Below are 26,108 nucleotides of genomic sequence, written 5' to 3' on the forward strand. Positions count from 1 at the left end.
CTGGACGAACCTCGCAAAAATTGCCGCTCGATTTTGAACCAATCGTTTCGCGATTTCGTGACTTCATAATCGACGAGTTAACGGTATAAACTGAAACACTGGTTCTTGTAAAGATCGATGGAGCATCAGATTCGACGAAATATACCTCGTCATCCGGTTACTAGATCGCGGACAAAAATGAGTGGTCGAAACAGAGAACGGTAATTATTAAGGATCGAAGTTTAATTACTTCGTGATTATTAAGGATCGAACAATTCGATTATTTTATTTATAACGGCATTCGGGTGGTTCGTGCCAAGCGAGCACGATGGTCCAACGAAATCTGCGAAGCTGCCTTCCCTCCCTCGAACGAAAGCAACGAAACGCACCGAGAGCTCGAACTTCGTGCCGAATTCGAGCCTCGGGAGAGACGCGGCGACGTGACTTACACAGCTGTAAACGAGCTCTCGAACCGCGCGCATCGTTCGTTCCCCTGCGATAATCGGTCACGAGGATACGACCGTGCGAAGTTAGCCCCGCGGCGAGGAACGCGCGTCAGCGTGAACAGCAGCGTAAAATTTCTAGGATAGAATCGTCCGGAGGTCACCTCCCACGCCGTCCCTCCTCGTCCCTCGTGCCGCCCCTGCCCGCGGCTCGTCGGAGAAGAAAGAAACTGAAACAAAAGCGGCCAGGGAGGGGCGACGTTTTCGCGTGGAACCGATAACTACGGTCGCGGGCGAAAGATTAAGATGAAAAGAAAGAAAGAGAAAGAAATTGGTGAAACGCACTGCGGCTGCAAATTTTTCGCGGTCCGATGTCTCGGATTGAAAATGTCGAAACCGCGCCCGAAGATTACAACAGGGTTAAATTTACAGATGAATTGCTAAAAATAGGAACTAAATAGATAAGTTGTGTCACTTGGTGGTATAATTAACATTATATTTATCCAATAAGGTGGAACAAATTCTATTACCGTCCTATTCCATTTTTATTTCCGAATTAAAAAATTCGTACACGTTACATTCGATAAATATAACCCGAATTATGCCTGAAAGCAAATCAAAGGCACAGCAATTGGCCACCCTGCAATAACCGGCTCCACTAGCCTATGCGATACTCGTGCGATTCAAATTAAAACTCACTGTCTTCAATTTATGACCGCTACTGTACCTGTCCCATCGATCTCTGGCTTTTTAACCCTCCGCGCATAACTTTGAAGTCGCCTACCGATTTATTATACATTTTTTTTAACCCAATTTCATCCTTAACCAGGTAGCTGTCGCGATCTCTTAGAAAAGTGTGTTCTCGTAACAATTATTTATATTTTTCTGTTTGTTCGTTCGACTTCGCGTTGCTTTACAAATGTCCAAGGGATCTTAAAATTTACGTCTATGTTTCAGCTTTCGCCGAAACTGCAATTTATGCCGCAAATTTTAACGCGAGCATCGATGCCAGCAAGAATTCTCTCGAACTTTTCTCTCGAAAGAATTCCGTCGTTTCTACGTATGCTCGTCGAAATCGGCTAACCAGTTATGTCGCAACGATTTCAAAAATATCGTCTCTTTACACCTGACAATCTGGGCTACAAAACAAAAATGCATCAGAATATTCAACTTCTTCGCTGTTCCTTTCGTCGCTTCTCCCATCGGTTGCCGAGTTTCTGGTCAGGGGCCGCGGAATCTCGATTAATCCGATCGCGAGGTAGACGGGAAAATGGGGTAGATTTTCCGCGTAGCCGCTTATCGGTGCAGAGGAAGAGAGGGAGAGAAGGAGAAAGAGAGAAAGAGAGAGAGAGAGAGAGAGAGAGAGTAGAAGCGACACTAGTCGGATTGGCCTCGTTCTTCCGCAATTTTCCACCCCCTCGCGGCGCAAAATGCCGGCGCACCTACGGTGTTTCCTGCGGGCGAAACGAACGAAGCGCTCCCGAATACGGTTTCCGACAATCTGCTCGAGTCCGAGTGTAATTAACGGGTGCAGGTGCGCCAAGAACAGAGCGAGAGTGAGCGAGAGAGCGAGAGAAAAAGAGAGAGAGAGAGAGAGAGAGAGAGATAGTCTCCGGTCTGTCTGGATCCCGACCGTCGATCGACCGGTCGCGGTCGTCGCGATAAAGAGAAAAGAGGGACGCCGCTTGATAACCGGTTGCGGGGGTGTCGGGGTCTGCGGGTGTAGGAGGCGGGGGACGATAAGCGTGGGCGGTGCGCGACCGAATCCTGGCGCGCGAGTCTCCGAAATTCGATTACTCGCGGCTGCCACGGCACTTTACAAAGTCTGCCGCGGCCGCGTTGTCGGAGACAGAGACGCGAGAGACGCGCGCGAGAGAGAGAGAGAGAGTGAAAGAGAGGCGAGAGAAAGCGAGAGAGAGAGAGAGAGAGAGAGTGGCGAGAGGCGTGGGAGGCGTGGGCGGCGCGGCCGTCACGGCACGCGTCGCCGACAGAAAGAAACTCGCTGCCAGTTTCGTTTGATCGAACGCCGCCGAGTAGTTAACCCTTCGAGGGGCCGCGGGGGGGAAACGGCGTCAGGAACGAACCGCGTCGGGTCGAGAGGGTTTCGCGCGCGCTGCACTTTTACAGAACGTTCCCACGCGATTATCTAGGGAAATGGGCCAGTTTTCTACGCAGCTGACCGTTCGTTCGGGCGAGATACTGCGTCGAAGCTCGCCGCGAAACGCTCTTCCCGATCGGTCAAGACTAAAAGTGGTGTCGCGGGGTTTCTGACGGCAACCGGGGTCTTCCGTTCTACATCGTAGAACGTAATGTTCGACCGGCTAGCCTAATTTCAGGAAATCTATTCTAGACGCCCTTCGACGTTTCTTTACCTTTTTTAACGCTGGATTCACGGAACCCGTCGAAACGACGAGTCACCGATATTTTCATTTACGATTACTCGTATCGCAAAGACACGTTTATGAGTTATTTATACAATTTATACGATACTCACGGAAAATGTTGCAATAACGCTTCTTCCAAATCGGAATAAATGTCTTATCGTTACTTTTACAAGCTAATATAAGACAGCTGTCTTATACTGTCTTACTGTGCTCCGTAAATCTAGCGTTAATAAATGAATAATAAGAGTAGAAAATAATAACAAGTAGAAAATGATCTTTTCGTTAATAATTTAACCTTTAAGAGTTGATTCGTTGAAACGTAAAAATCCCGAAGCCCGCGCAACTGCTTTAATTGAAACCTCATCGTTCAAGAAATCGTTAACACTTTATTGCGATTTTTGCGCCTGATACGATCAACACGCGTGCAAAGAGCTCTATTGCAATCGTATAACGTTTCGCAGAATCACCAATTCAAATAATTTAACCGTGAAAGCTCTCGATGACATTCGCTAGGGTCCGACTTTCGTCGTCGGCGAGAAGAAAACGAACGAAAAGACGATCCGAAACAGAATTCGCCGTAACGCGACGCAATTAGTTCATTCTCCGCGGCAATTTTTGTTCTCCGTTCAGAATCACCAAAAAATCGTTTCTCGATCGCTGTCAGGTTGTTCCGTCGCCCCTTGCGTCGGCGGTTTCGAAGTGCGTGGAAGGCGAGGCCTCGGGGAAGACGTTCCCCGTATCGCGGCCGTTCGAAGCGCGAACTCTTCGGAATCGTTGAAAGGTGAAATCGAAACCCCCGCAGTAATCTCTCTCGGCATCGTCACCGCCACCCCCGTATCTGCTCGGAGCTGCGGCGGCCGTTCCGTCCCCTCTCCACCCTCCGTTTTTCTCTCTTTTTCCCTGGTCTCCTCTCTTTTTCTCTCTTTGTCAGTGGAAAAGCAGTCGCACAGAGCCGCATACGGAGTAACCGAGGCGGTGCGGTGCGGTGCGGTGCGGCGTGGTGCGAGGAGCGAAGAGGACAGGAGAGGAGAGAGGAGAGGAGAGACGAAGCGAGACGAAGCGAGACGAGGCGAGGCGAGGCGAGGCGAGGCGCACGTGCGAGTACGCGGTCGCTCGTTTGGCGTAGATATGTATGCGCGTTCGCGTAATAGCCTCGTTCCTGCCGTGCTCGATGGCAGATACGTGCGGCGTCGCGCAGCTCCGTTCCAAGAGTTTGGGTCTGCGCGATAAACGATACCGTGGCGTGCCTCGCTTCGCCTCGCCTCGCCTCGCCTCGCTTCGCCGCCGTGCCAGGCCACGCCGTGCCGCGCCACGCCGCTTCGAGCCGCGCCACGCCGGCCTGGCTCGTGATAGACGCGGTCTGGCGTGGCCTCGTGCCGTCGTGCCGTCGTGCCGCGAATCGCGAATCGCGGATCGGGATATACACGGTCGGAGGCGAGGCGAGGCGACGCGACGCGACGCGAGACGAGCGGTGGCGAGCGGAGGCGAGACGAGGCGGCGTGGCAGCGCGGTGGCGTGCCGCTTCGAAACGGTGGCGGCACGGTGGCGCGGCGACGCGGCGCTAACTTAACGGAGATAGCTCCGTAATACCGTCGGAACGGCACAGTCCTCGCTCCGTGAAATGCTCCGAGATCGAAAAGTAGAGCGAACTCTCGCGCCTCGAGCCTCCAGCCGAGAACCTCCCCGCCCCGCGCGGTCGGAGCAACCGAGAAACCGAGAATCCAGTACCGATCGCCGGAAACTCGTATCGCGAATCGCACGCGTCCCGAACCGATTAACGATAGGCGCTGATCGCGGCTCGAAGATCTCGAGAGCGAAACAGAAAATCTTTCTTCCTTCCAAATTCGAACGCCTGTGCACTTTGCGATCGCGTCGGAGAGATAAGCACCTTCGGTGTCCAAAGGATATACATATACGGTAAATTCTCTCTAACCGACGCAGGGATTGTGCACAAAAATGGATAATTTCGGAAGAGGAGACACGATTATTCGAGCCACGCGGCTCTCCCTAATTGACGCTCAAAAATTGCACACAAAAATGGATAATTTGGGACGAGGAGATGCGATTATTCGAGCCTCGCGGCTCACTTTTATAGTTACCGATTGCCAACGACTGTAAAAACGAGAACCACGAGGCTCGACTAATCGTACCTTCTATTCCGAAATTGTCCATTTTTCTGCACTGCGATCTGGGCGCGAATTAAGGAGACTTTAGTTATAGTTCTTGACAAACTGTTACTATAAACACGAGACGCGAGGGCTCGAATAATCGTATCTTCTCTTCCCATTATTGGAAAGATTCTCTTGTCCATTATTGCGCAAAATTTGAGCGTCGATTAAGAAGACAGAATTTACTGTATCGTCGCGGTATCGGCGACATTCGAAAGATTAATCGTCCGTAGACTCGGAATGCCCGCAGGCTGTGGGTTAAATCCAAACCGGGGCGATTCTACGCGAAAGAACGAGTCGAAAATGTAGAAGGAGGTTTTTTCATTCGAGGCTTCGTTTTCGGGGGATTTATGTCCAAAGGCGATCGCGTTCTGCACGGTCCGAAGCACGGTTTCTACAGGAAGTAGAATCGGCGGGTCATGATCAGACGCGTCGGCCGATCCCTTCTCGATAGCGCGGCTAATCGGCGAATCTTTTGGCTCGGTTCTTTCGGAAACGAGGTCTCGGATGGAAAAACTTTGTTCTACGTCTTCGACTGTTCTTGCCACAGAGAACCGCCCAGTGTGTTCGGTTTTTGGCCGACGGTTCGGTAACGCTCCGTAGAACTACGTCGAAGTCGAACACCGAGCGGCGATGTTTCTTCTTTAACGCTGACCGCGTCGACGATTTTCGTCCTAGAATTGTTGGGACTGTTCTAGCACCGTTGGGATATTCTAGAATTGTTGCGACTTTTCTAGAATTCTATAAATTATGTCACCGTGGCGAAACCCATTTTGCTTGGAAATCTTCTCCGGAAAGACGTCTCGCGTATCGCAATCCGTCGGAGAAAGAGACGCGATCGAACCGCGATTCGTCGAAAAATAAAGTATTTTTTTAATAAAAGTATTTTTTACCGATCCCGAGCAGATGCGAGCCTCGCGCGACTTCGCAGGTCGAGACTTCGAGAGAATGGAACATGCTCTTTCGAAATAAGATTTAACGCTAAATTCACGGAGTCCGTCGAAATGACGGGTCGCTGATGTTTTAATTTACAATTATTCATCTCGTAAAAATACATTTACGAGTTATTTATTCAATTCATATTTATACTTACGGCAAACGTTACAACAAGGCTCGTTCAAAATCAGAATAAATGTATTATTCTTGCTTTTATAAATATAAAACAGCTGTTTCTTGTGCTCCGTAAATCGGCTCCGTTAACTCGCCTGTTACCGATAATTGATCTAACATTATATCGACGACAACGCAGTTCTAATCAGCGTAAAAGCGAAAGAAATCGTGTGTGGCCGAACGGGTGAAACTTTCATCGTCCGCGAATTCCGAATCACGCTACCGTATCTCCGAGCTGTTGTCGCGAACCGGAAGCAAGCTTGATCGCCGAGCGCGTCCGATCTAGCTGGAATGCTGTCTAAATAGAAACCGATCGATAAGGATCCGGAATCGATCCGGAGAGTCGATCGAGCGGAGGTTCCGAAGACACACCCGTCGTCGCGTGGATATGCCGGGTGTCTGGGGGTTGGGGCAGGGATATTGGAAGAGTGGTCTGGTGGCGGAGCGCGGGGGTGGTGGCTAGGCGACTCGAGTAGTCGCGCGCGGCTTCGAGTAGAACCTAGGAGAACCGAGCGTCGACGAGCAAAACAGCCAGCCAGAGCGAGAGAGAGAGAGAGAGAGCCGGAGAGAAGGAAAGGCAAGAAGGAACGAACGGAAGAGGAAAAAGAAATAGGCGAGTGGCGACGGTATTGGACGGTGCGTCGTTAACGGTAACGACAGCCACCGATTGTCCCAACGATGCCGGTCTCCGCCGTCGCGTTTCCACCCCGCCATCCGCCTTCCGCTATCCGCTATCCGCCCTCCGACCGCGGCGCACCCTCTCCTCTCCGCTCCTCTCCTCTCCGCTACGAGCTTCTCTTCTCTTCGCTCCGCTCCGCTCCGCGCCGCTCCGCTTCGTACCGCGCCACGCCGCGACGACATTCGGCCTCGAGCCACCTTATTGCCGCGATAAATATAGAGCCTACTCCTTGAAACCGTCTACCCGTTCCACTCGGACTTTCTTCCTTCCTCCAGCCCTCCGTTCGTTCCACCTACCTCCCTCTTCCTCCCTTTTCCTCCCTTTTCCACCCTCTGTCTCACCTTTTCACCTCCTCACCTCCGGGACACGCGTACCCGCCCCCGGAATCCCTCGCGGAGAAGTTTGTCGAACCGAACAAACACTCGCCCCCCTGCCGATACCAGGGGAGACACCCGGGTTCCCCGTTTGTTCACCCTCCGGGTCGCCGCCGACCCGACCGGACACGTCCGGCCCTCGGTGTCGCGGGTTCTGCACTTCGCGCGTGTTGCCCTGTGCAACTTGCTTCGAACAGTCTCGAAATTGTACAATTGATCTTGCGTATACGGTAATGTCTCCCTGATCGACGCTCAGATTGTCCACAAAAATGGACAATTCGGGAAGAGGAGATACGATTATTCGAGCCTCGCGGCTCTCGCTTTTACAGTTGTTGACAATTCCTAACTATAAAAACAAACCGCAAGGCTCGAATAATCGTATCTCTTCTTCCCAAATTGACAATCCGAGCGTCAGTTAGGGAGACATTACCGCAGTCGCGACACGATTTCTGGACGCAGATCGGCGAAGTAGGGTAGCGGCGCCGGTTACCGTGCGGCGACCAGTCGCTGCCCCTTCGGATTCTTCTCGGGCATACTTTCGACTCTGTATTTGTTGATGTAATTTCGTTGCTCGTTTATCTTGTTATTATCTGATGCAAAAATTTGCTATATCTTGTTAGATAAATGGGACGCGAATTGCCCCGGAAAACGAGCCAAAGGCGGAGCAATTTGTCACTCCACGGCTACGCTAACTCAAGTACGGTAAATTCTCCCTAATTCGCGCTTGGATCGCGCAAAAAAATGGACGATTTAGGAAGGGGAGACACGATTAGCCGAGCCTCGCGGCTCGTTCTTGTAGTTGTTGACAATCGGTAACTATAATATAAAAATAATCCTCTTTCTAAATCGTTCATTTTCTTGCGCGATCTCAGCGCGAATTAAGGAAACTTTGCTGCGCTGCTTCGAGGCGATTCGACGCAAATTTCGAAGACACGTTTCGCACGAAATTAGAAGATGCCGCACCGTGTTTTTCCCTCAACTGCGATTCTATGTACGATTCAACGGCCTGTCGAACGCGTCGATCTGCAATCTCGATCGCCCGATTACGTTGGAACGACGCGCGAGCGATCGGATGACAGAACAGTTGCTCGCAATCGGTCGTCGCGTTCGCGTTCGTCGATTCGCCCGGGAAATCCGCGCGAACGCGTGACAAATTGCGCGCGAAGCGTATTCGGAGGCCGGAGAATTCGGATAATCGGGTGTACCGAGTTTCCGAGTCGCGACGTTAGAGTTTTACGGAGGCGCGGAAGGGTCGCGCGCCGCCGACTGTCAACAGACACCGGACTATCTTTAGGCTGCGAGCAGGTCGATATCCCCGAGGCAAGGGTTTGAATTTTTCAAAAATCGTCGGCGACCACCGATCACGCCTGGTTATCCGGCGAACGCGCGCGGACGATCCTCGGGGCAACGTCGATCGCGCGTATTTCTTTCTTTCTTCTTTTTTTTCCGGCGGTGTCGGCGAGTCGCGAGCGGCAAGTGTGCCCGGTCTCTAACGGACCCGACGAAGCGTCGTAATTTCAGCAAGAATAGAACGAGGTCGTGAACCAGACGTCGGACGGACGAACGTCAGAGGGAAGGAGAAGCAGTCAGGAGGTCTGGTTTCGGTCGCGGGAGGGCTGTCGGGATGGAACAGAGCGAAGGAGAAAGAAAGAGAGAGAGATAGAAAGAGAGAGAGAAAGAGAGAGCGAGAGGGAGCGGGCAGAGACGAATGTATAAATGGACAGACGTTTAGGCGAAGAGAGGGAAACGTCGGGAGAACCTCGTTACGAAATCATTTCGCCAGCGCATCGCCGCGCGATGGATCGATCGCAGCCATTTTGCATCCAGACCGTGCTCAATGATTAATCCCTGTAGCCCCGCTTCCCGCTTCCCGCTTCCCTTTTCCCGGTTCCCGCTTGCCGCTTCACGGTATCATCGAACGCGTAGCGGGTTCGACTTAAGCCCGGTGTCGTCTAGGCTATCGCATATATCGGCCGATTAGAACGCGATTCGAACGCGCGCCCTTCTCTGTTTATTTCTACTTCGACGTGCTCCCGAGATCTATCCTCCTCCTCCTCCTCCTTCTCATCCTCATCCATCTCATCCTCCCCCTTCTCCTCCTCCTCCTTCTCTTCGCGATCCTCTTCGACGCGCTCCTCCTTGATCATCCGACACAATAGGCACGCGAGCTGCTCCTCGCGCGACCCGCGTTTAAAGAAGACCGCACGTTAAAGCGCACCTACGAACGACCCAGCTGTCCTTCGTCCAACTTCCTAGCTGTGCGAACGCGAAACTCTTGTGCCGATCGAACGAGTTTCTAAAATTGAGTCTCTAAAAATGAGTCTCTCTAAACTCACACCGCGACGAAATTGTAACGCAACCGCGAACTTCTAATTTTTTTTTCAATCGCGAACGCGTCGAAAGCTTTTCCGTGCGAATATTATACACGGCGTATTCCTCGTTAGTTAAGGTATACAAAAGTGACCGGCATTTCTGCTTTTTTATAGCAACGATCAGAGTTTGCAGGAAACGCGGGCGCGACGAAACCATAATCAAGTGACAGCGAGCCGAATTTAACCGAACCGCTTTAAGAAAAGCGGACAACACGCTTCCGAAGGAGTCGTTGTTCAACCCATTTTCGCACGGACCATTTTCGCAACCTCCTTCGCGATATTTATAACAATTTCGAGCTTTATTCGGCACTTCTCTCAAGGATTTTTCAAAATCTTGAACGCATTTTTTATCTTTCTCGCGGACTTTTATTAGCCCTTTTCGTTGTTTTCCTAACGCGACAGCGATTCGGTCGATTAGTTTGATCCGATTTGCCGACGATCCAGTAACCGAGCGAACGATTTAAACGCTCCGGGTCAAAGTTGACACTGTCGTCGCCCCGCGAGGGTTCGAAGACGGAGCCTACGCGCGGCTGAATCGCACAGGTGCCGACGATCCGCGGTCCGCTGCTCGTTCGAATTTCGTCGACGCGTTTCCCGTTTCCCTCCTTCGCGAGTTTTCCATTTTCCCCGACACGCGAGCATCGATCGATTCGCACGCGCTTCCTATATCCGCATAATTGCAACGATATACCGATAGAGAGAGAGAGAGAGAGAGAGAGAGAGAGAGAGGGGGAGAGGGGTGAAACTAGGAAAAGGCCGGCGACGGCGCGGGGGTGCAAAAGAGAAATCGAGGCTTCGAAGGGAATGCACCCTACGGAGTCGCAGACTATGGGGGGTGCACCCTCGGTCGCGTGAGTCGCGTGCATCGATCGGAATGATTTCGAAATCGTTTTCACTTACCTGTTCGCCTCGACCCGTGGGAAACTCGACGTTTCGAACGGAGCTGACGGAGCAGCAGCAGCAGCTTCGCCGCCAGGTTTATCGACGGAGCCGGAGAACGCGTGGGTGGTCGCGATTGCCGGCTGCAGCGGCCAGATGGACCGTTCGCCTAAGTTCCACGGATTGTTCGGCCGCGGCTCGCTCGATAGAGGAATCGGGGGATGATTCGAGCGGTGGTTCGAATCCGCGGAAACGTTCACCCTTCGCGGTCGGTGTCATTTTTAATTGAAAATCGAAATAGCTTTCGCGACCGATGGTATTTCCATTTTGTATAATTTAGCGCGTTTTGTATCTATGAAATTGAATTTTGCCACCGGTGCAACGGTTAGGATTTTAACAGATCTTTCTTTTAAAGATATAAACAAATTTGACGATATTAAAATTATTTTGAAACGCGATATGATCATTTTTAGCGGTGACTTCGAGTCACTGTTCGACTGCAAAGGGGTAGAAATCTGTGGAACCAGCGTCGAATTCCGATGCGATTTTCTATTTTTAACAAACGTGCGAACTTTAATTTGCCACTTTGCGCTCGAAGCTGTTTTTAGTTTAAATCCGAAATAGTTTTCTTTGTTACTTATTTCCATTTTATACGAGTTGCCAATCTGTGCATTTTGTGACATTGAGTCTTGCGACTCGTACAATTGGTGCACTTTGAACGGATTTTTATGTACGAACAAATTCGATAGAGCGAACATTATTTTGGAACCTGAGTGGCGTTTCGGAGGTGAAACTCGAGGGCAAAGAGTCGATATCGATCGGCCTCAGCTCGAATCTACCTCGAAATCAACCGGTAATAATATAAATGGACGACGAATTGACAATCTTTTAAAAATTGTATTTTCTCTGATGCGCGAACATAATTTTCTCTGATAACTTTAACACAACCTCGTTCTTTTTATAATTCTCGAGGCTCCCAAGTTCTCCATTTTTCTTTGCAAGCTGAAGGAAAATTCGAGAGAATTTACTATAATTCCTGAACTTGAAAAGCTTAAACGCGAAGCGTGTCTCGTTGCAGCGAAAAAACGCCGTCCAGAGAACAACGACGCGAATTTCTCTGCTACATCCTTCCGAATTTAATGAAAGAGAGACTCTCTTAAAAGAACAACTGCTGCAGATCGTGATCGTCCGTTACGGCCGATCGCCTCGTGGCGATCCATAGATCTCGACGAGAGATCGGCGAGCGAAGAAGAGACAGAGTAAACGTACAACAGAGGGGCGATTGGTGGTTTTACGCTTTATTTAGCATCAAAGTTGCAAAGAAAACCGTACACACTGGTTCGTTAGGCAAACGATGAGAGAACCGTTCGATCATGTTCGAAAAGCGGCCGCGTTTCACCGCGATTTAAAATCTATGTATTAGTGGATCGTTTAGGTCCGCGTCGCGGCGCAAGTCAAAATGATAGTAATCGATCGTTGTGAAGCAAAAACACGCGGCAGCGAGAGACGATCGAGGAGAGCGGGTGTACGTCTGTGTGTCTGTGTATGTGTGCACGTGTCGCGTGTTTATATGTATGTAGGTATGCATGTATGCGTGTATGTGTATGTGTGTCGATGACGATCGGTTCGCGCTAATCTCACCTCACGGATGCGGGATTCATTGAATATCAATCGATAGGGCTGTGTTGTCGTCGTTGCGATATCACCATATCATGTAAATAGGTACAACGTGGTTGTGCATTGCAGTTTCATAGAAAATGTTATGCATTTAGCTTAAATTACGATACGATACGATACGATACGATTACGTTTACGGTTACGATTACGATTACGTTTACGTTTACAATTACGTTTACGGTTACGTTACGTTCTTTTACGGTTACGGTTTTACGAGATACGATACGATTACGGTTTTTTTTACCTTTACGTTTTTGCGTTTACGTTTACGTTTACGTTTACGATACGGTACGATACTGTACGATAAGGTACGGTACGGTACGGTACGCGTGGCACTACCGTGTCCCATCGGCGAAAGGATCGGCCTCCTTAGTCAGTCCTCCGTCGTTGCACTCGTAAAAGTATGCGGTTTTTATAGCGTGTATGTGTTGAAAGCGCCGCGCCGGTTCGGCGATGATCTCTACCTATGTCGAATAGCAGAGTTCCAGAACTGTCACTGCCAGCTCTACTGTCTCGGCATCTCCCGAACAAGTTGACGTACGACGGCCTCCTCCGTACGAAACTGTATTCCTGGAATACGTCGCTTAGCGATGGCAGTGAGTAGAGCGAGCTTTTTCGTCCTCCTTTCGTCTCTCGAGCTCGAGCAACTACCAATTTTCTCTCTCTCTCTCTCTCTCCCTCTCTCTCTCTCTCTCTCTCTCCCTCTCTCTCTCTCTCTCTCTCCCCCTTTCACGCTTCATCTCTCTCTCTTTTTCTCTCTCTTTCTCTCTCTCTCTCTCTCTCTCTCTCTTTCTCGGTTCGTTCGTCTCGCTCGCGCGCGCGATGTCTCCGTTTTCTATGTATTTAATACTTGAAAAACAGTCCCGACCGAGCGTCGAAACGTTTCGTTGCACTTTACAGTCTCCTGTACCAGAACAGATAGTGCTCACCCTCGCTGATTTGCAGGTCGTCGACGCCTGAAATCGATCGGTTTTAGAGTATGCCAGTGGAACGGGGAAAAACGCGAACGCCAGGGTCGGTCGACGGGCCGCGACACACACCCCTCCCCACCCTTAACTTTCCCGCCTGTATCTGTGCCGGTCGATCGTCGTTGCTAAGCTATGCCACGGTCTACAAGCGAATCCGACGGCAATTCCCGGTCGACGAACAATTTTTTCGACGAATATGAATCACACACGGCAAAACTAGAGATTTCAGGCTTCAAAATCAGTTTAGTTTCGTTGTTCTGCGATTTTTACTCGCGAAGTTACGGTATTGCGAATATAGTCGATGTTTCGAAGGTTGGAAATTTCGTGTAAAGTCGGGAACGAGCTTTCCCATCCACCGTGTCGCGAATAAATTTTTTTGAAGAAATCGACGAACGGCATCCGAAAGTAGATACTTCCAGCTTTAAAATAAGTCTAGTTGCATCGCTCTACGATTTTTTCACACAAAGTTATAGCTGTTCGAACATCAACAATTTTTCGAAAGTTCGAGATTTTGTGTAAAATCTAGAACGAGGTTTCCCATCCGTCATATCGTAAATAAATTTTTTTAGAAGGAACTGTCCAATATATTCGGAAAGTAGACACTTCGGGCTTTAAAATGAGCCTAGTCCCATTGCTACACGATTTTTTTGCACAGAGTTGTAGCTGTTCGAATATGGACGATTTCTTCGAAAATTTGAAGCTTCGACGAAACTGGTAAAATCTAGAACGAGGATTCCCATCTACCGCGTCGCGAATAAATTTTATTCAAGAAATCGACTGACGGTCTCCGAAAGTAGAAACTTCGGGCTTTAAAATAAACCTAGTTCCATTGCTATACGATTTTTTTGCACAGAGTTATAGCTGCTCGAATATCAACAATTTCCTCGAAAATTTGAAACTTCGACAAAAGTAGGCTCGCGTAGGCTCGAACAATCGTATCTCCTCTTCCGAAACTGTCCACTTTCGCGCGCAATCCGAGCGCCAATCGGAGAGAATTTATAACCGAAATAACGGCTCTCGCGATCCGACCGACCGACCCCGTGGCAAATCGAGAAATCTTAAAACGTACCTCCAGGGGCAACCAGTTGATTGCCCGGCGGCGAGCTAGGGTCCGGCGGCGAAGGGAGCCGATACAGCAGCCAAAAATGATAAGTGAGCGGCTCCTCCTTGTAGCCGGCTATCGTGTGAAGGTAATGCCCGTTGGGCCAGTCGAACGCGACGAACTGAAAGTGCGGCGACATCTCCGCCGCGAGGAGCATCACCTCGTAGAACGTTTCGTTCTTCGGAGCGGTCACGGTCAGGTTGTACGTCTCGTTCACGTTGCTGCCGACCCACAGGGTGTACGAGACGTTCACCATAACCGGCGCCGTCGTTCCGACGATCGTCCCGCTGTCCGTGTTGCTGCCGTTCAACGCGTTGTTCCCGGCGCTCGCCTCTTTCCATCCGGTGTAACCGGCCTTACCGTTGCCACCGCTGCTGTTGTTGCTGTTGCTGTTGCTGCTGTTGCTGTTGCCGACGACCCCCGAGCTACCGCTGCTCCCATACTCGCCGTTCCCGGCGGTGTTGTTCAGGTTGCTCGCCAGCGTCGCCGAGGACACCTCGCTGTGGTTGCTCGATATCGTCGGCTCTGGAACCGAGGCTGTGTCAATTCGGTCTCCCTAATTTCGGCCTGATTTATCATTTCGTATTTTTCGCTTCGGCGGGCCGAGAACGAAGCAGTTTCCGGAGCGACGGCTGCCCCGGAGACCTTGGACACGAAGATAGAATCCTCACCGTTGGTGTTCCCGTTCGCGTTGATCCCGTTGCCGCTGCCGTTGCCGACGGTGGTGAGCCTGGGAGGCGACGTGTCGGCCAGACCCTGTCCGCAGTCCAGCGTCCTGATGCTGGACAGGCCCCGCGGGGTGACCCCGAGCAGCGCCTCCGCGGTGGCCTTGACATCGCCGCCGAAAGAGCCGTCCGGCCTCTGCTGGCTGGTCAGCCAAGCCAACACGGCGGACCTGTTCCAGTTATCCGCGGGCTCGTTCTCCGCCTCCTCCAGGGCCTGCATCACCAGGGCCGTGGTCCTCAGGTCCCCGAAGCTGCCGTCCAGCCTCTGCTGTTGCGCCAGCCCGATCGACGGCGTGCGCATGAAGTGGTGCAGGTTGCGGTGTCTGTGGTCCTGCACGATGCACTTCATCGCCAGGATCACCATCGCCACCGTGTCTGCGGAAAGAGCGTTCACCGTTTAGCGAAATCGCGATATTCTCTCCATAACTGCTCGAACTTTGTATCTATCGAGAGATAATTATGGCAGATGTGTAGTATTCTCTCCCCAACTGTCGCAACTCTGGATCTGCCGTACGACAGTTGCGGCGTTGTGCGACGGTTACGCCGGAACCGCGGTATTCTCTCCATAACTGCTCGAACTTTGTATCCATTGAGCGACAGTTATGGTAAATGTACAATATTCTCCCCCCAACTGTCTCAACTCTGGATCTGCCGTAGAACAGTTGCGACGTTGAGCGACAGTTACGGAGGAACCGCGGTGTTCTCTCCATAACTGTCCCAATCTCGCATCCATCGAGCGACAGTTGTGGCAGACGCGTACAGCATTCTCTGGCCAACCGTCCCAACTGCTATGGCCAACCGTCCCAACTGGTCTACGTCAAGGTTATGTCAAGGGTCTATCGTACGACAGTTACGGCAGAGGTGCTGCAGTCTCGTAGAGAACGCGAGAGACTGACCGACGTTGTGGTCCTGAGCGGCGTTGGCGATGTCCAGCAGCCGGCGGATCTGCCTCTTGCGAACGTGAGCTTGCGCGTTACACGCTGCCAAGGTAGTCAGGGCGAACTCGTAGTCGGTCGGCGGCTCGTGATGCTGAAGTGTCCCGATCAGGTCGTGGCCGTGGAACTGTCTCGGGTCCGTGCACATCGCGTTCAGCGCGAGCGTGTAGCGCGCCAGCCGCACCGGCGACAGGCCGACCTCCCTGTGCCTGGAACCGAAGGTCGAAAGCTGGATTAAAATCGTTCGGAAAACAGAGAAATATTATTATTAGTATTCCGCAATCCGATTAAAACCATTTCCGATCCCTGCTTTGTAAATTTATTGTTGTTCTTTCTAGGATTTAACCCTTTCATGGGCACGATACGAACGTTCGAAAATGTTCAAAAATTGGAACATTTCATTTACCATAATTTTATCAGCTGTTATTCGATTTCCTGTTATTTTTAATTCTTCACCCCTCAAAATCACCGGCGATGGTGCCTACGTAAAGGGTGTCCCAAAAATGTCTCGCAATCTAGAAATGTTTAACGAACGATTAACAAGAAACTCTGACCGATAAGAGGCGGGATCAGCTGGCGCCAGACGGCCGAGCCAATGAGAGCAACTGGGCGGTCTCGCGCCAGCTGGATCTCGCCTCTCATTGGTCGCTGTTTCTCCTTAATAATTCGTAAACGAAGCCACGAGTTGCATCTTCGCTAAGGAAAAAGTTACTCCGAATAAAAAATTACGAGACATTTCTCGGATAAAAATGCGCTGTCGATATAGGCGCTAAAAATGCTCGCGAAGCTCGGTTCCCAGCGCCTGTGAAAGGGTTAAGAACTCTGACTCGCGGTCAGAGCGGGCAACCTTTCGTTGATAACCGGATTTGGGTTACGGTTAAGACGCGTCGGGTTAGAAGCCCCGTCCGACAACGGCGGAGCTTCGAATCGACGTCTCGGTGTCGTCGAATCGTCGTCGAATCGTCGAACCGTCGGATTACCTCCAGAGAAGCAGCACGATCTCGAGCTCCATTTGCTTGCTGCTGAGCTGCAGCTCGAGCGGCACCGGCGGGGCGACGTTGTCCTCCTTGGAGAGGTTCCCTAGTCGGATCACCAGGAGGACTCGATGGGTGTCGTTTCCCCAGCCGGCGTCCTTGTCGCGCTGGCTCCACAGCCATGCAGTGCCTCGCTCCAGGATGCTATCCGCCTCGGCGTCGCCGGATCCGAGGTCGGCGACGCTCCCTGGAAACGCGGCCTCCGACGATGAACCAGCTTAGCCTTGGGGAAGGGGATATCGGGGAGACAGAGAGTTCGTAGTGGACGGTACCTTCGCAACGGACCAGGTCGAGGACGCCCAGACAGAGGAGCACCATCACGGCTGCCATACTAGCTCGTCCCCACATCTTCGGCCAGCTCCGGACGACGGACCAGCGCGCGGACTGCTCGAGGACGCCTTCTGCGAACGGAGCGAAAGCTTCGGACTCGGAAATATCGGCGCGTCTCCGGGTCGCAGGACTGTCCGCGGACTACCCGGGAAGCTCGGGGTGCGAGCAGCGGGGGTTCTCGCGGCGCGACTCGGCGCCGGTGTGAGTCAGACACGAGGAACGCTACTGGGGACAACACGATATTGCGTGGGGGATCGATATCGTCGCAGCACCCGTCGTCCTCCGAGCCAACGCACGGTATAGACCCATATGCCTCGGTGCTAGTACACTCGTAGATAGCCAGATACGTGTACCTGCGCTCTCTCCTTCGCCACGATGCTGCCTAGTTTCCCTCTCTTTCCGGCCGTGCATCCGTCACACACGCCCCGCTGCGCTTCCGGTGGCGGCAGCAGCGGCAAACCCGACCGAATACACCCTCCGCGGAACCTCTCTCCTCTCCTCTCCTCTCCTCTCCTCGCCTCTCCTCGCCTCTCCTCGCCTCTCTCTCTCTCTCTCTCTCTCTCTCTCTCTCTCTCCCTCTTTCTCTCTCTCCTCACGGAATCTCCTCGATGCACTTTCGCCACCCTCGCGGTCCTCCGCGATTTATCCGCGATCCGAGGATCCCCCGATCTAGGACAAGGCGGGAGGGCGACCACGACCGCAACGACCAACTCGAGGCAAAATCGATGCAACCGCCGCGACTCGCGCCGCGAGTCGGTTTGCCCGACTTTCCTTCCGCAGCCTCTGACCGGAACGAAAACGAAACCGCACTCGCGACGTTTCCGCCGCGGATCCGCTAGGAAATTCTGCTTCCGAAATTCTGGTAGGATGTTTCTCTCGGAGATATGCAACTCGAGGACGCGGCGTATTCGCGATCCGAATATCGTATATCGGACGTCGAAGACCGTTTTACTTGGCCGAGAATTCGATTCGCGTGTTCGACGAACGCGGTGCGGCGCGGCGCGGTTCTCGTCGCTGCTCGGTGTCCCGATGCATAATGCACTCTGCGTTACGTGTCCACTTACCTTGCCCCGCGACTGCTCGGCCGCGATAAAAATGGTGTCGCGTGTCGCTCGGCGTTGCTCTCTCGGCGGCGGAACGGCTGCGAGGGTGGTTAGCGGGCAGGAAAATCGGTGGAAACGCGTCCGGTCGAGTCCATCGTCGGCGAAACTGACGCGAGCACCTCGGCGGATAGAGCGATGCGACGAGCAAGGGATGCGAAGGGCTTCGAGGTCGCCCCCTTTCTCCCGTTAAAGAGGGTAACTCGGCGCATCCCCTCTACGGGTCCTTCTTCGCGAATCGAACGAATCCCTTCTCTGCGGCAACCGCGACTCTCTTTCACGGTTGGTCTTGCCGCTACCGACACATGCACCTTATGCGACAATTCGCCTACGGTCCGGTCGTCGATCATTTCCGTTCTGGATAGATAGTCGATTTTCGTTCGAACCGTTCGACCCAAGGTCGACCGTGGCCGAGAGCCAGCTAAAAGGTGATATCGCGTTACGTTTCTGGCTACGAAAGGGAAATTGTTTGACTTTTTCTTCTTTTTCTCGTGCCACGAGAAAGTTCCCTTTCTCTTTTGTTTGTTTAACCCCCTCCTAAAGAGTTACGCTGCTAGAAAACGTACGCGCGAGCACGTGATTTGCGTAAACGCAATTTTTTAATACGTTCGTTGTAAACTACATTTCCTGAGCTTCGATCCGAGCCCTCGAACGTTAAAAAATCTCCACGGGAATGCATAGAATTATCATTTTTCCGGAATCCATGCAGTCGAAAGTTAGGTCTTCCGGACACTCTGTAGATTTTCTTAAATTTCTAACCTATACGGTAATTATTTTTCGATCGAGTTATGCCTATCGGAAAGTAGATTCTTCGAGCTTTAATTTGGTATGCGAAACACTTAAAAATTCGAACGGGAAAGCATTGAAATTGATTTTCTTTGAATCCGGCACGAATCGTTAAGCTGCCTAACAGTAATAGTTCTTATAAAACAATTAATTTTGTTATGTCACAGGCATAATATGTGCACTTTTATGATCGCAAAATGAAGAACAGGGCTCTAACAATATGATTCCAATCATTTCCCGGATATTTGAATCGTTATTAATTAGTTATATACGATTTTCCGTTTTATGTTCCAACATTGAAAATTCGAGCAAATGATTCGTGCCACATTTTGCATAAGAAGCCAGGTAAATCCCGGCACGAATTTTCTGCTGCTCCTAAACAGCCGAATAGCGCCACTCCGATGCAGCGGCAAAACGCTCAAACTGTTCGCCAAATACCGACCAAGAAGTCATACTATTTCCCGACAGATGGCGCTGGCAGTCAATTTCAAGGCATTTACCGACCTGTCGGTAATTTGGCTAATAGTTTGAGCGTTTTGCCGCTGCATCGGAGTGGCGCTATTCGGCTGTTTAGGAGCAGCAGAAAATTCGTGCCGGAATTTGCATGAATCTTTATAGGAGAAGCGGCACGAATCATTTGTTCCAAAATTCTCCTTTCGAAAATCTTTAATAAATAGTATAATTATGCATCAGATCTATACAAAAATTCAACAGAAATGTAGTTAAGACTTTATTCCAGATTCTTCAGTTGCAAAATTCCATAAACGAAATCTCCAAAGTTTGAAAATTAATGATATATCAGAGACCAGTGCCACCTGTTCGATAACAAACTTTGCATTTGGTGGGGAGATAGAGCAAAGGAGAAAGTGAAAAGGAAGGAAGAGAAAAGAGGAGAGGAAGCGATTGAGATGTCAGAGTCAGGTCAGGTTTTGTATTTATATTTGACGTAATGCCCTTACAGTAAGAGTGGGATAGGTTCAGCTGTTTCGTTATCATCATACGCATACATAAAAAACGACATTGCCGTGGCAAATCAAAATTAAGTTTGCCCATCGATTGATTCGATTCTCTCCAATTGGAAGCGTCCCGATCGTTGCTCACCGACATTGACAGCAATTTGTAAGTGAACGTTTGATTTTCTCCAAATTGAATTTAATCTGAAACTCGACGGTATACGTGTTAAACTTGCTCGGACTTCAAGTATATCCACTTAAATTGACAGCGCGTAACAGTTAGATGTCGATCGTTGTAAGGTAATGCACGAATTTGTTAGGTTATGTAGCTCCAAAAGCAGCTGCATAAAATTCGGCCTGTTCTCGGGCTCCGTAATCCAACACGAACGCATTACGTTGTAAATGTCATGAGAGATATCGTCGGGTTGCTCCAAACGTCCATTCTCTTTAACTATATAGCTCGATAAACGGTCGTCCTGCACGTTTGAATAGGGGAAAGCACCGTATGTGCAGATTTCCCATAATACTACTCCAAAAGACCAGACGTCGCTTTTCGACGAGAATGAGCGGTCACGCAGAGCCTCCGGTGACATCCACCTAATAGGAAGGTGGTGTGTTTTGCCTTTGCAACTTCTGATGACGTATATACCGCTGCGCGAGAGGCCAAAGTCTGAAATCTACATATTAGAGCATTGAGTTTAACAAATATTCCGGTAAGAGCCAATTAATCGTGTAATACTATTACATATTCCTATACCTTCAAAGTGTTATCTGCTCCAACGAGAATATTTCTCGCTGCTAAATCTCTGTGGACAATTTGTTTGCTTTCCAAATATTCCATACCCGTGGCAATTTCTCTAGCAAACTTCAAGAATTGGAGCTTGTCTGTTTCACACGAACAATCCTCCTTCTTCCAGCGAGCATCGAAAGTATTCATATAAGTTTTATTAAACACCGCAGAGCTCAAGTTCGCGTAGACTGCTGAAAATGAACGCGAACGACTGAAATCAAAGTATATATTCGAAACTATGAATCCCGCAGCTAAGCACTTACTCTTGGAAATGCTTGTTTCGGATAAATTTTCAAACGTGTCCCCATTTTCGTGAGCGTGTTTCTTGGCACGACACTTTCGTTGCAAATGCAAATAAGACAGCAGATCCCCGCCTTGCATGTACTCGAGAAGAATGCATATCGGTTTGTCCGGTCGAACGCAGTAGCCAATGAGGCTTACCAAATGCGGATGGGTCCCTGCCTTCTTCATTATCTCAATTTCCTCTAGGAATTGTCGACGCGCTTCCGACTCGACGGAGGCGTGATCGCTCTGAGACATTTTCACGGCAACCAGAGTATCGGTGGCATCGTCCAGACGGCCAAGATACACCTTGCTAAAGTGTCCATTGCCCAACTCGCGTATCAGCATAACACTTTTAAAGGGCGCATCCAATGCGTCCGTTTCTCCTTTCTGCTCGTCCTACGATAGGCCCCGATCTTTAATTATGTTAATTACTTTTCTTGCTTCGACCCTTACCTCGGAGTCCGGTCGGAAGTATAAAATGTTTCTCTTCCGAAGAACCGTCTCAGCCCACTGAGTCTTGCACTTAGAGATGGTGTGTATCCTACAAGCAATCGGACTGGTTATCATCGATCGCCCAGCTTGTCGTACATAATATATTCCTACATTGTTTTTACCGAGCTTTCTTGCTGTAATATGTTGCGCAATATATATTGTGGGCCAGCACGAAGTAGCTGAAAACAGCGAACAGTACGCAACAAGCTCCTATTACCGCAACGAATATCAACCATTTCTAAAACGTGAAGATGTCGTTTTTGTGACTGTATTGTTTGTGAAACGTTCGACGAACATATCTCGTTGTCTTACCACGTTATTAGCGAATTCGGAGTTCATCAGTAACGTTCCATTTGCTCCAGAACAACCGCGGTCGTCCAAGGCGTGGACCATCAACATGTAACTGTCTCTAAGCTCTGTGCGTTGATCACTGGATCTTGTGTTCCACGAGAAGCTGCTCCTCCCCGCAGTTACACGTCCAACTTCCATTACATTGTAAATCGGTATACCTTTCTTCGAAGTCAGCAGCGGCACACCGACGCTGCAGCAGTTAACCGTGATTGGTTTCCGTTCATACATAACACAGAGCACCGATTAATTACCTAATTACATAATAATGGACTTTTGAAGTATCGGAGGCGGTGCTCCAATCCAGAGTCACCTCGTTTTCTCGTTGAGTAACGTTCAATTTTGGCACAGGCAACGTTGAAGTTGCGTTCATGCAGCTGCACTTCCGGTCGATGCATTCTGGAACGGTGTAGAGTACCTGAACAGTTTTTAAGTACGTTGAATCTGGATGTTGCCGAAGACTACAACGTGCTCTCTCGATGACTGTAGCTACTTACTTCGGCCGGTTTATCCCTGGACCTCGGATTCGCGATTACTTGTACTTTATAGGTGCAATTGGGTCGGATGTACAGATCGGGCACATCGATCGAAGACATGTTGTTTACTGGCAGCACAGCGTATTGTTTATCGTTATATATCGGATGATATGTCGAGCCCCTCGGACATTTTGAAGTATCCGACCCTTTATCCTCCGTTTGAGCGTCCGTGATCGTAACGCTACAAAGAACGCAAAGGGACAAATGCAACATAAATTCGTACACGCTTCTCGCACGTTTCTTTTGTTTATTCGAACACAGACATTACCTATAAGACGATGGTCGTCTCGTACTGTTCGGTGCCAGCCAAGAGACGTTTAGTTGCAGGGATCTGTACGCATTGTCGATCGCTAAGTGTTTCTCGTTGCGTAAAACAATCACGCTCAAATTCTGAACAGCGCCAAAAAATTCGATCGCGTCCGCGACACGCTGTTCACCGCGCATACCCAACGTAACAATCAGCATACAATAACAACACAACGCAGCGATTCTCGCGAACATTTCATTTTCATATTAAGATCTACGCATTCGATCGACGAAATACTCGGGACGACGCGCTCCCACTGCTTCGATCCGCGATTTATCTTATAATCTTGCTGCGAAAGCACGCTAGATCGGCTCGAGTACATGATAACGAGATAAGCTGCCGATACTTTCAAGGTACAAACAGTTAATTGTGCGTACGTCTGTACGCGTGGTGAATAGTATAGACGTGCGAGACTTTTTATTTAAAGTATTAAGAATTATAGGTGGTCTTTGTTGAATTACAGGACATGGCCTCGGCTACGATATCCCCGACCGAAGATGACGAGTTGACGTTGCCTCGGGCATCGATCAACAAAATGATAAAGGAAATTCTGCCGCACGTACGGGTGGCCAACGAGTCGCGCGAGCTAATTCTGAACTGTTGCACGGAGTTCATTCATCTGCTCTCGTCCGAGGCGAACGAGATCTGCAACCAACAGCAAAAGAAGACCATAAACGCGGAACATGTACTCTTAGCGCTGGAGAAACTTGGCTTCGGCGATTACAGCGCGGAAGCGGAGGCGGTTTTACGGGATTGCAAGGCTGTCGCGGCGAAACGAAGACGCCAGAGCACGAGACTGGAGAATCTAGGTATTCCTGAAGAAGAGTTGCTTAGACAACAACAGGAATTGTTCGCCAAGGCGCGAGAAGAACAAGCGGTCGCCGAGCAACAGCAGTGGCAGCAACTGCAAGCGGTCGCGCAGATGGCCTCGATGCAACAGGTGGACAGCGAGCAAGAAGATTATTCCTAAATTGTCCATGTTAGGTAGACTTTTGTCGTTAGATCCTAAACGACGCGATGAATTACTTTTATTTTATTCTATTGATTTATTGAAACGTGTACACGTTATTTAGACATGTACTATATATTATTTTTAACAAAGGAAAAACCATTGTTTTCCCATCGATCCATCTTTTAGCTGCTTGCTCTCTATTGTATCCACTTTGGTCGAGCGATTCTGAACCCGGATACTTGTACCGCTTTCGCATTTCACTATGTGTTCGCACCTGGAGATCATTCGAAGTGCACACAGTCAGGGACGAGTGCCGCTGTTGCATACTTCAGCTATGAACTGCGGCGGCTTAGGGCATCAGTCTCCCGTACTCGGATGAGAGATGGCTCTTCTTAATCGCTTCCATCACTCTTGAGACGTAGTGGTACCTAAATCATTCGGCGGTGAGAAAATTATTTCAATTTCAGAAACTAAAAGCTCGTGCTGTGAATAATTTCGGAAGACCGTGTTCCATTATACTTGCCAATTTTTCTCGGTTAGAGTAGTCGGCGTCATCGGGTTCTTACTGACACCGTGTATCTTTGTTTTCAATCGTTCGATCAACTTCTTTTCATTCTGTCGCATCGGAGTCTCTAAACAACAGAAATAGTGTTTGATTTTTGATAGAAACCAATGCGAGTCAACGCAGACATTGCGATATACCTTCGTTTGTAATTTCTGGTATAAAAAATAGATTTAAACTAGCATCTATCGATTGAGGACTCATGTCCAAACCGCTGTGGGTTTGTAATCTCGACGTGGAGAATACTTTGCTGTAGAAATCCTACAATGAATATCCTGTAATTACAAATACATGCCAGAGTCTGGGAAAACGAAAATGATGTTCTCTACCTTAACTTTTTCCGTGATACTTGGCGTGAAGTCTTGTAACTCGGCCTTGTTGTGCAAGAACAGGATGTGCGGATAATACTCGACGTAGTCTTGGTCCATGTTACTCGTCGACGACGGCTTTAACATTTCTGCCGTTTGTAAAAACCTGCATTTGAAAGAATAACGAACGCATTGACGATTGAACCAAGTTTTAGGAGCTTCGGAAAGGACGCTAACGCTTGCCTAACTAAATTCGGATCGACGATCCAGTCTTGCACAAAGATAATAACGTGACAAACTGAGAACAAGAAGGCAGCGAACTGCAAAGACTGCAGCTCCAAGTTGGTCTCGATATTTGCAAAATCGGAGGTAGGTTTCTTCTGATCGTAGGAGGTCGAATAGTCTATCGTCGATCCAGAAAGTATCGGTTGAGTGTCCAGATATATTACCCGGTTCTTCGTTACAAAGAAGTCGATACCGGTGGTACAGTTCGCGCCGCTTTCGTGGTGAGACATGTCTTGCACCGGAAACACGTTCGGCCTGAAAGATCAATATGAAAATTACAATAGTACGTTTACTAACGGCAAAACGCGGGTCGTTCCAACGAAACATAATACCGACGCGTAACTCGATGTCAAGAGAGACATTATAGTCGACTTTCCAACACCCTGACCTCCGAGACACCCTACCACCAAGAAGTCTTGCTGGTCGTACAGGTATTCTAAAGGAGTTTCGCAGAGCTGCATGTTTTCATCCATGAATTTGATGCTGGTTGTCATTTCCACGCACGGTGTCAGTATAGTACGACACACTGCGAAGCAATTGCATTAAGAAAGATTACTCTGCGCGTGTCAAAAAAGTCAAAAGTGGTTCATAATCGAGCGCTGGTAAATGAAGCATGAAAAATGAGAGGAAAAAGACGTACGTTCAGGCATTTTCGAAGACGCCTGGGACGACGATTCTGTCTCTTTCCTGCAAATCAAAGGATTAACTGTTGGGTTGTTCAGAACAGTTGAAAATGTTCTTTTCTGATCGTCTGACTGACTTGTTGGCACTGCTACGTTGACTCGGGGAAACGGCCCTGCTTTCGCTTTCCCTGGTTTTCAGGATGAACGTCGGACGATCTATAAGTCTGATGGTTCCTCTAGCTTCGTTGTCCCTGTAGTCGGAATCTTTCGCGATTATCGTCATCATCTTGTGCACGTTCATGTCTTGCCTTTTGTACCCTAGGACGTGTGTACAATTAATTATTGCTTACGTCGATCGTTTTTTTGATGGAACAGAGAATCGAACTTACAACCTAACGTTCTCTATACGAAAACCACAAACGAGGCGTATCGACGACGAAGGAAATCAGTCGCCGAATTGATCCAATTAATGTCGCGAGCCAAGTATCGGTCTCATAGTACGTAAAGGCACGTGCTCCGTACAATTCTGTATCTTGTTAAACTCGTCCCACGGCTGCAAGAATGTAAATACTAAATAGAAAACACATGGGGCAGCAACCACGACGAAACGGTCACGCATGCA

The 26,108-nt window shown here is 49.6% G+C and overlaps 4 protein-coding genes across 9 annotated transcripts; 1 reads left to right on the plus strand and 3 right to left on the minus strand.

The window, feature by feature from the left end:
* Nucleotides 1-11,670: 11,670 nt before the first annotated feature.
* Nucleotides 11,671-18,479, minus strand: LOC117226836 (uncharacterized protein CG3556). 2 transcript variants are annotated; one of them, XM_033481578.2, is made up of 7 exons: nt 18,224-18,479; nt 17,102-17,230; nt 16,776-17,016; nt 15,757-16,004; nt 14,807-15,235; nt 14,103-14,660; nt 11,671-13,021 (listed from the first exon to the last, which is right to left on the minus strand). In XM_033481578.2, exons 2-7 carry the CDS (start codon nt 17,175-17,177, stop codon nt 12,960-12,962), a joined length of 1,614 nt encoding a protein of 537 aa, XP_033337469.2. In that variant the 5' UTR covers nt 17,178-17,230; nt 18,224-18,479; the 3' UTR covers nt 11,671-12,959. The 2 variants fall into 2 exon arrangements, with proteins under 2 accessions (XP_033337469.2, XP_076377792.1); XM_076521677.1 differs by lacking the exon at nt 18,224-18,479 and adding an exon at nt 17,513-18,201.
* A 1,330-nt stretch (nt 18,480-19,809) lies between these two features.
* On the plus strand, nt 19,810-24,586 carry NC2beta (negative cofactor 2beta). 3 transcript variants are annotated; one of them, XM_033481583.2, is made up of 2 exons: nt 19,810-19,966; nt 23,220-24,586. In XM_033481583.2, the coding sequence occupies exon 2, from the start codon at nt 23,223-23,225 to the stop codon at nt 23,724-23,726; it is 504 nt and encodes a 167-aa protein (XP_033337474.1). In that variant the 5' UTR covers nt 19,810-19,966; nt 23,220-23,222; the 3' UTR covers nt 23,727-24,586. The 3 variants fall into 3 exon arrangements, with proteins under 3 accessions (XP_033337474.1, XP_033337472.1, XP_076377794.1); XM_033481581.2 differs by lacking the exon at nt 19,810-19,966 and adding an exon at nt 19,973-20,164; XM_076521679.1 differs by lacking the exon at nt 19,810-19,966 and adding an exon at nt 20,572-20,711.
* LOC117226835 (vascular endothelial growth factor receptor 3) lies at nt 19,968-23,223 on the minus strand. Of its 2 annotated transcripts, none has more exons than XM_033481576.2 (9): nt 22,718-23,223; nt 22,411-22,630; nt 22,168-22,331; nt 21,878-22,106; nt 21,688-21,803; nt 21,527-21,614; nt 21,052-21,469; nt 20,756-20,976; nt 19,968-20,675 (listed from the first exon to the last, which is right to left on the minus strand). In XM_033481576.2, exons 1-9 carry the CDS (start codon nt 22,948-22,950, stop codon nt 20,256-20,258), a joined length of 2,109 nt encoding a protein of 702 aa, XP_033337467.2. In that variant the 5' UTR covers nt 22,951-23,223; the 3' UTR covers nt 19,968-20,255. The 2 variants fall into 2 exon arrangements, with proteins under 2 accessions (XP_033337467.2, XP_033337466.2); XM_033481575.2 differs by having other exon boundaries at nt 20,756-20,979.
* On the minus strand, nt 23,779-26,105 carry LOC117226837 (nonsense-mediated mRNA decay factor SMG9). 2 transcript variants are annotated; one of them, XM_033481580.2, is made up of 9 exons: nt 25,879-26,105; nt 25,624-25,804; nt 25,504-25,550; nt 25,200-25,389; nt 24,822-25,118; nt 24,600-24,744; nt 24,411-24,531; nt 24,232-24,340; nt 23,779-24,136 (listed from the first exon to the last, which is right to left on the minus strand). In XM_033481580.2, the coding sequence occupies exons 2-9, from the start codon at nt 25,785-25,787 to the stop codon at nt 24,058-24,060; spliced, it is 1,152 nt and encodes a 383-aa protein (XP_033337471.1). In that variant the 5' UTR covers nt 25,788-25,804; nt 25,879-26,105; the 3' UTR covers nt 23,779-24,057. The 2 variants fall into 2 exon arrangements, with proteins under 2 accessions (XP_033337471.1, XP_033337470.1); XM_033481579.2 differs by having other exon boundaries at nt 25,876-26,105.
* Between the last annotated feature and the right edge of the window lie 3 nt (nt 26,106-26,108).

Source organism: Megalopta genalis, chromosome 5 (assembly GCF_051020955.1).
Source record: "Megalopta genalis isolate 19385.01 chromosome 5, iyMegGena1_principal, whole genome shotgun sequence".
Lineage (NCBI taxonomy): Eukaryota > Metazoa > Arthropoda > Insecta > Hymenoptera > Halictidae > Megalopta > Megalopta genalis.

Bases quoted from the DNA above. Each gene is read 5' to 3' on its own strand.
- LOC117226836 (XM_076521677.1), bottom strand. From the start codon at position 17,570: ATGCACGGCCGGAAAGAGAGGGAAACTAGGCAGCATCGTGGCGAAGGA. The intron at 17,231-17,512 runs GTACACGTATCT...CTCCGTTCGCAG, and splicing joins TGGCGAAGGAGAGAGCGCAG to AAGGCGTCCTCGAGCAGTCC. The intron at 17,017-17,101 runs GTACCGTCCACT...CCGCGTTTCCAG, and splicing joins CGACCTGGTCCGTTGCGAAG to GGAGCGTCGCCGACCTCGGA.
- LOC117226835 (XM_033481575.2), bottom strand. From the start codon at position 22,950: ATGTTCGCGAGAATCGCTGCGTTGTGTTGTTATTGTATGCTGATTGTT. The intron at 22,107-22,167 runs GTAATTAATCGG...TAACTGCTGCAG, and splicing joins GTCCATTATTATGTAATTAG to CGTCGGTGTGCCGCTGCTGA. The intron at 21,804-21,877 runs GTAAGACAACGA...TTCACGTTTTAG, and splicing joins CCGAATTCGCTAATAACGTG to AAATGGTTGATATTCGTTGC.
- NC2beta (XM_033481583.2), top strand. From the start codon at position 23,223: ATGGCCTCGGCTACGATATCCCCGACCGAAGATGACGAGTTGACGTTG.
- LOC117226837 (XM_033481580.2), bottom strand. From the start codon at position 25,787: ATGAACGTGCACAAGATGATGACGATAATCGCGAAAGATTCCGACTAC. The intron at 25,119-25,199 runs GTCGGTATTATG...TTGATCTTTCAG, and splicing joins CTCTTGACATCGAGTTACGC to GCCGAACGTGTTTCCGGTGC. The intron at 24,341-24,410 runs GTATATCGCAAT...TCTGTTGTTTAG, and splicing joins ACCAGAAATTACAAACGAAG to AGACTCCGATGCGACAGAAT.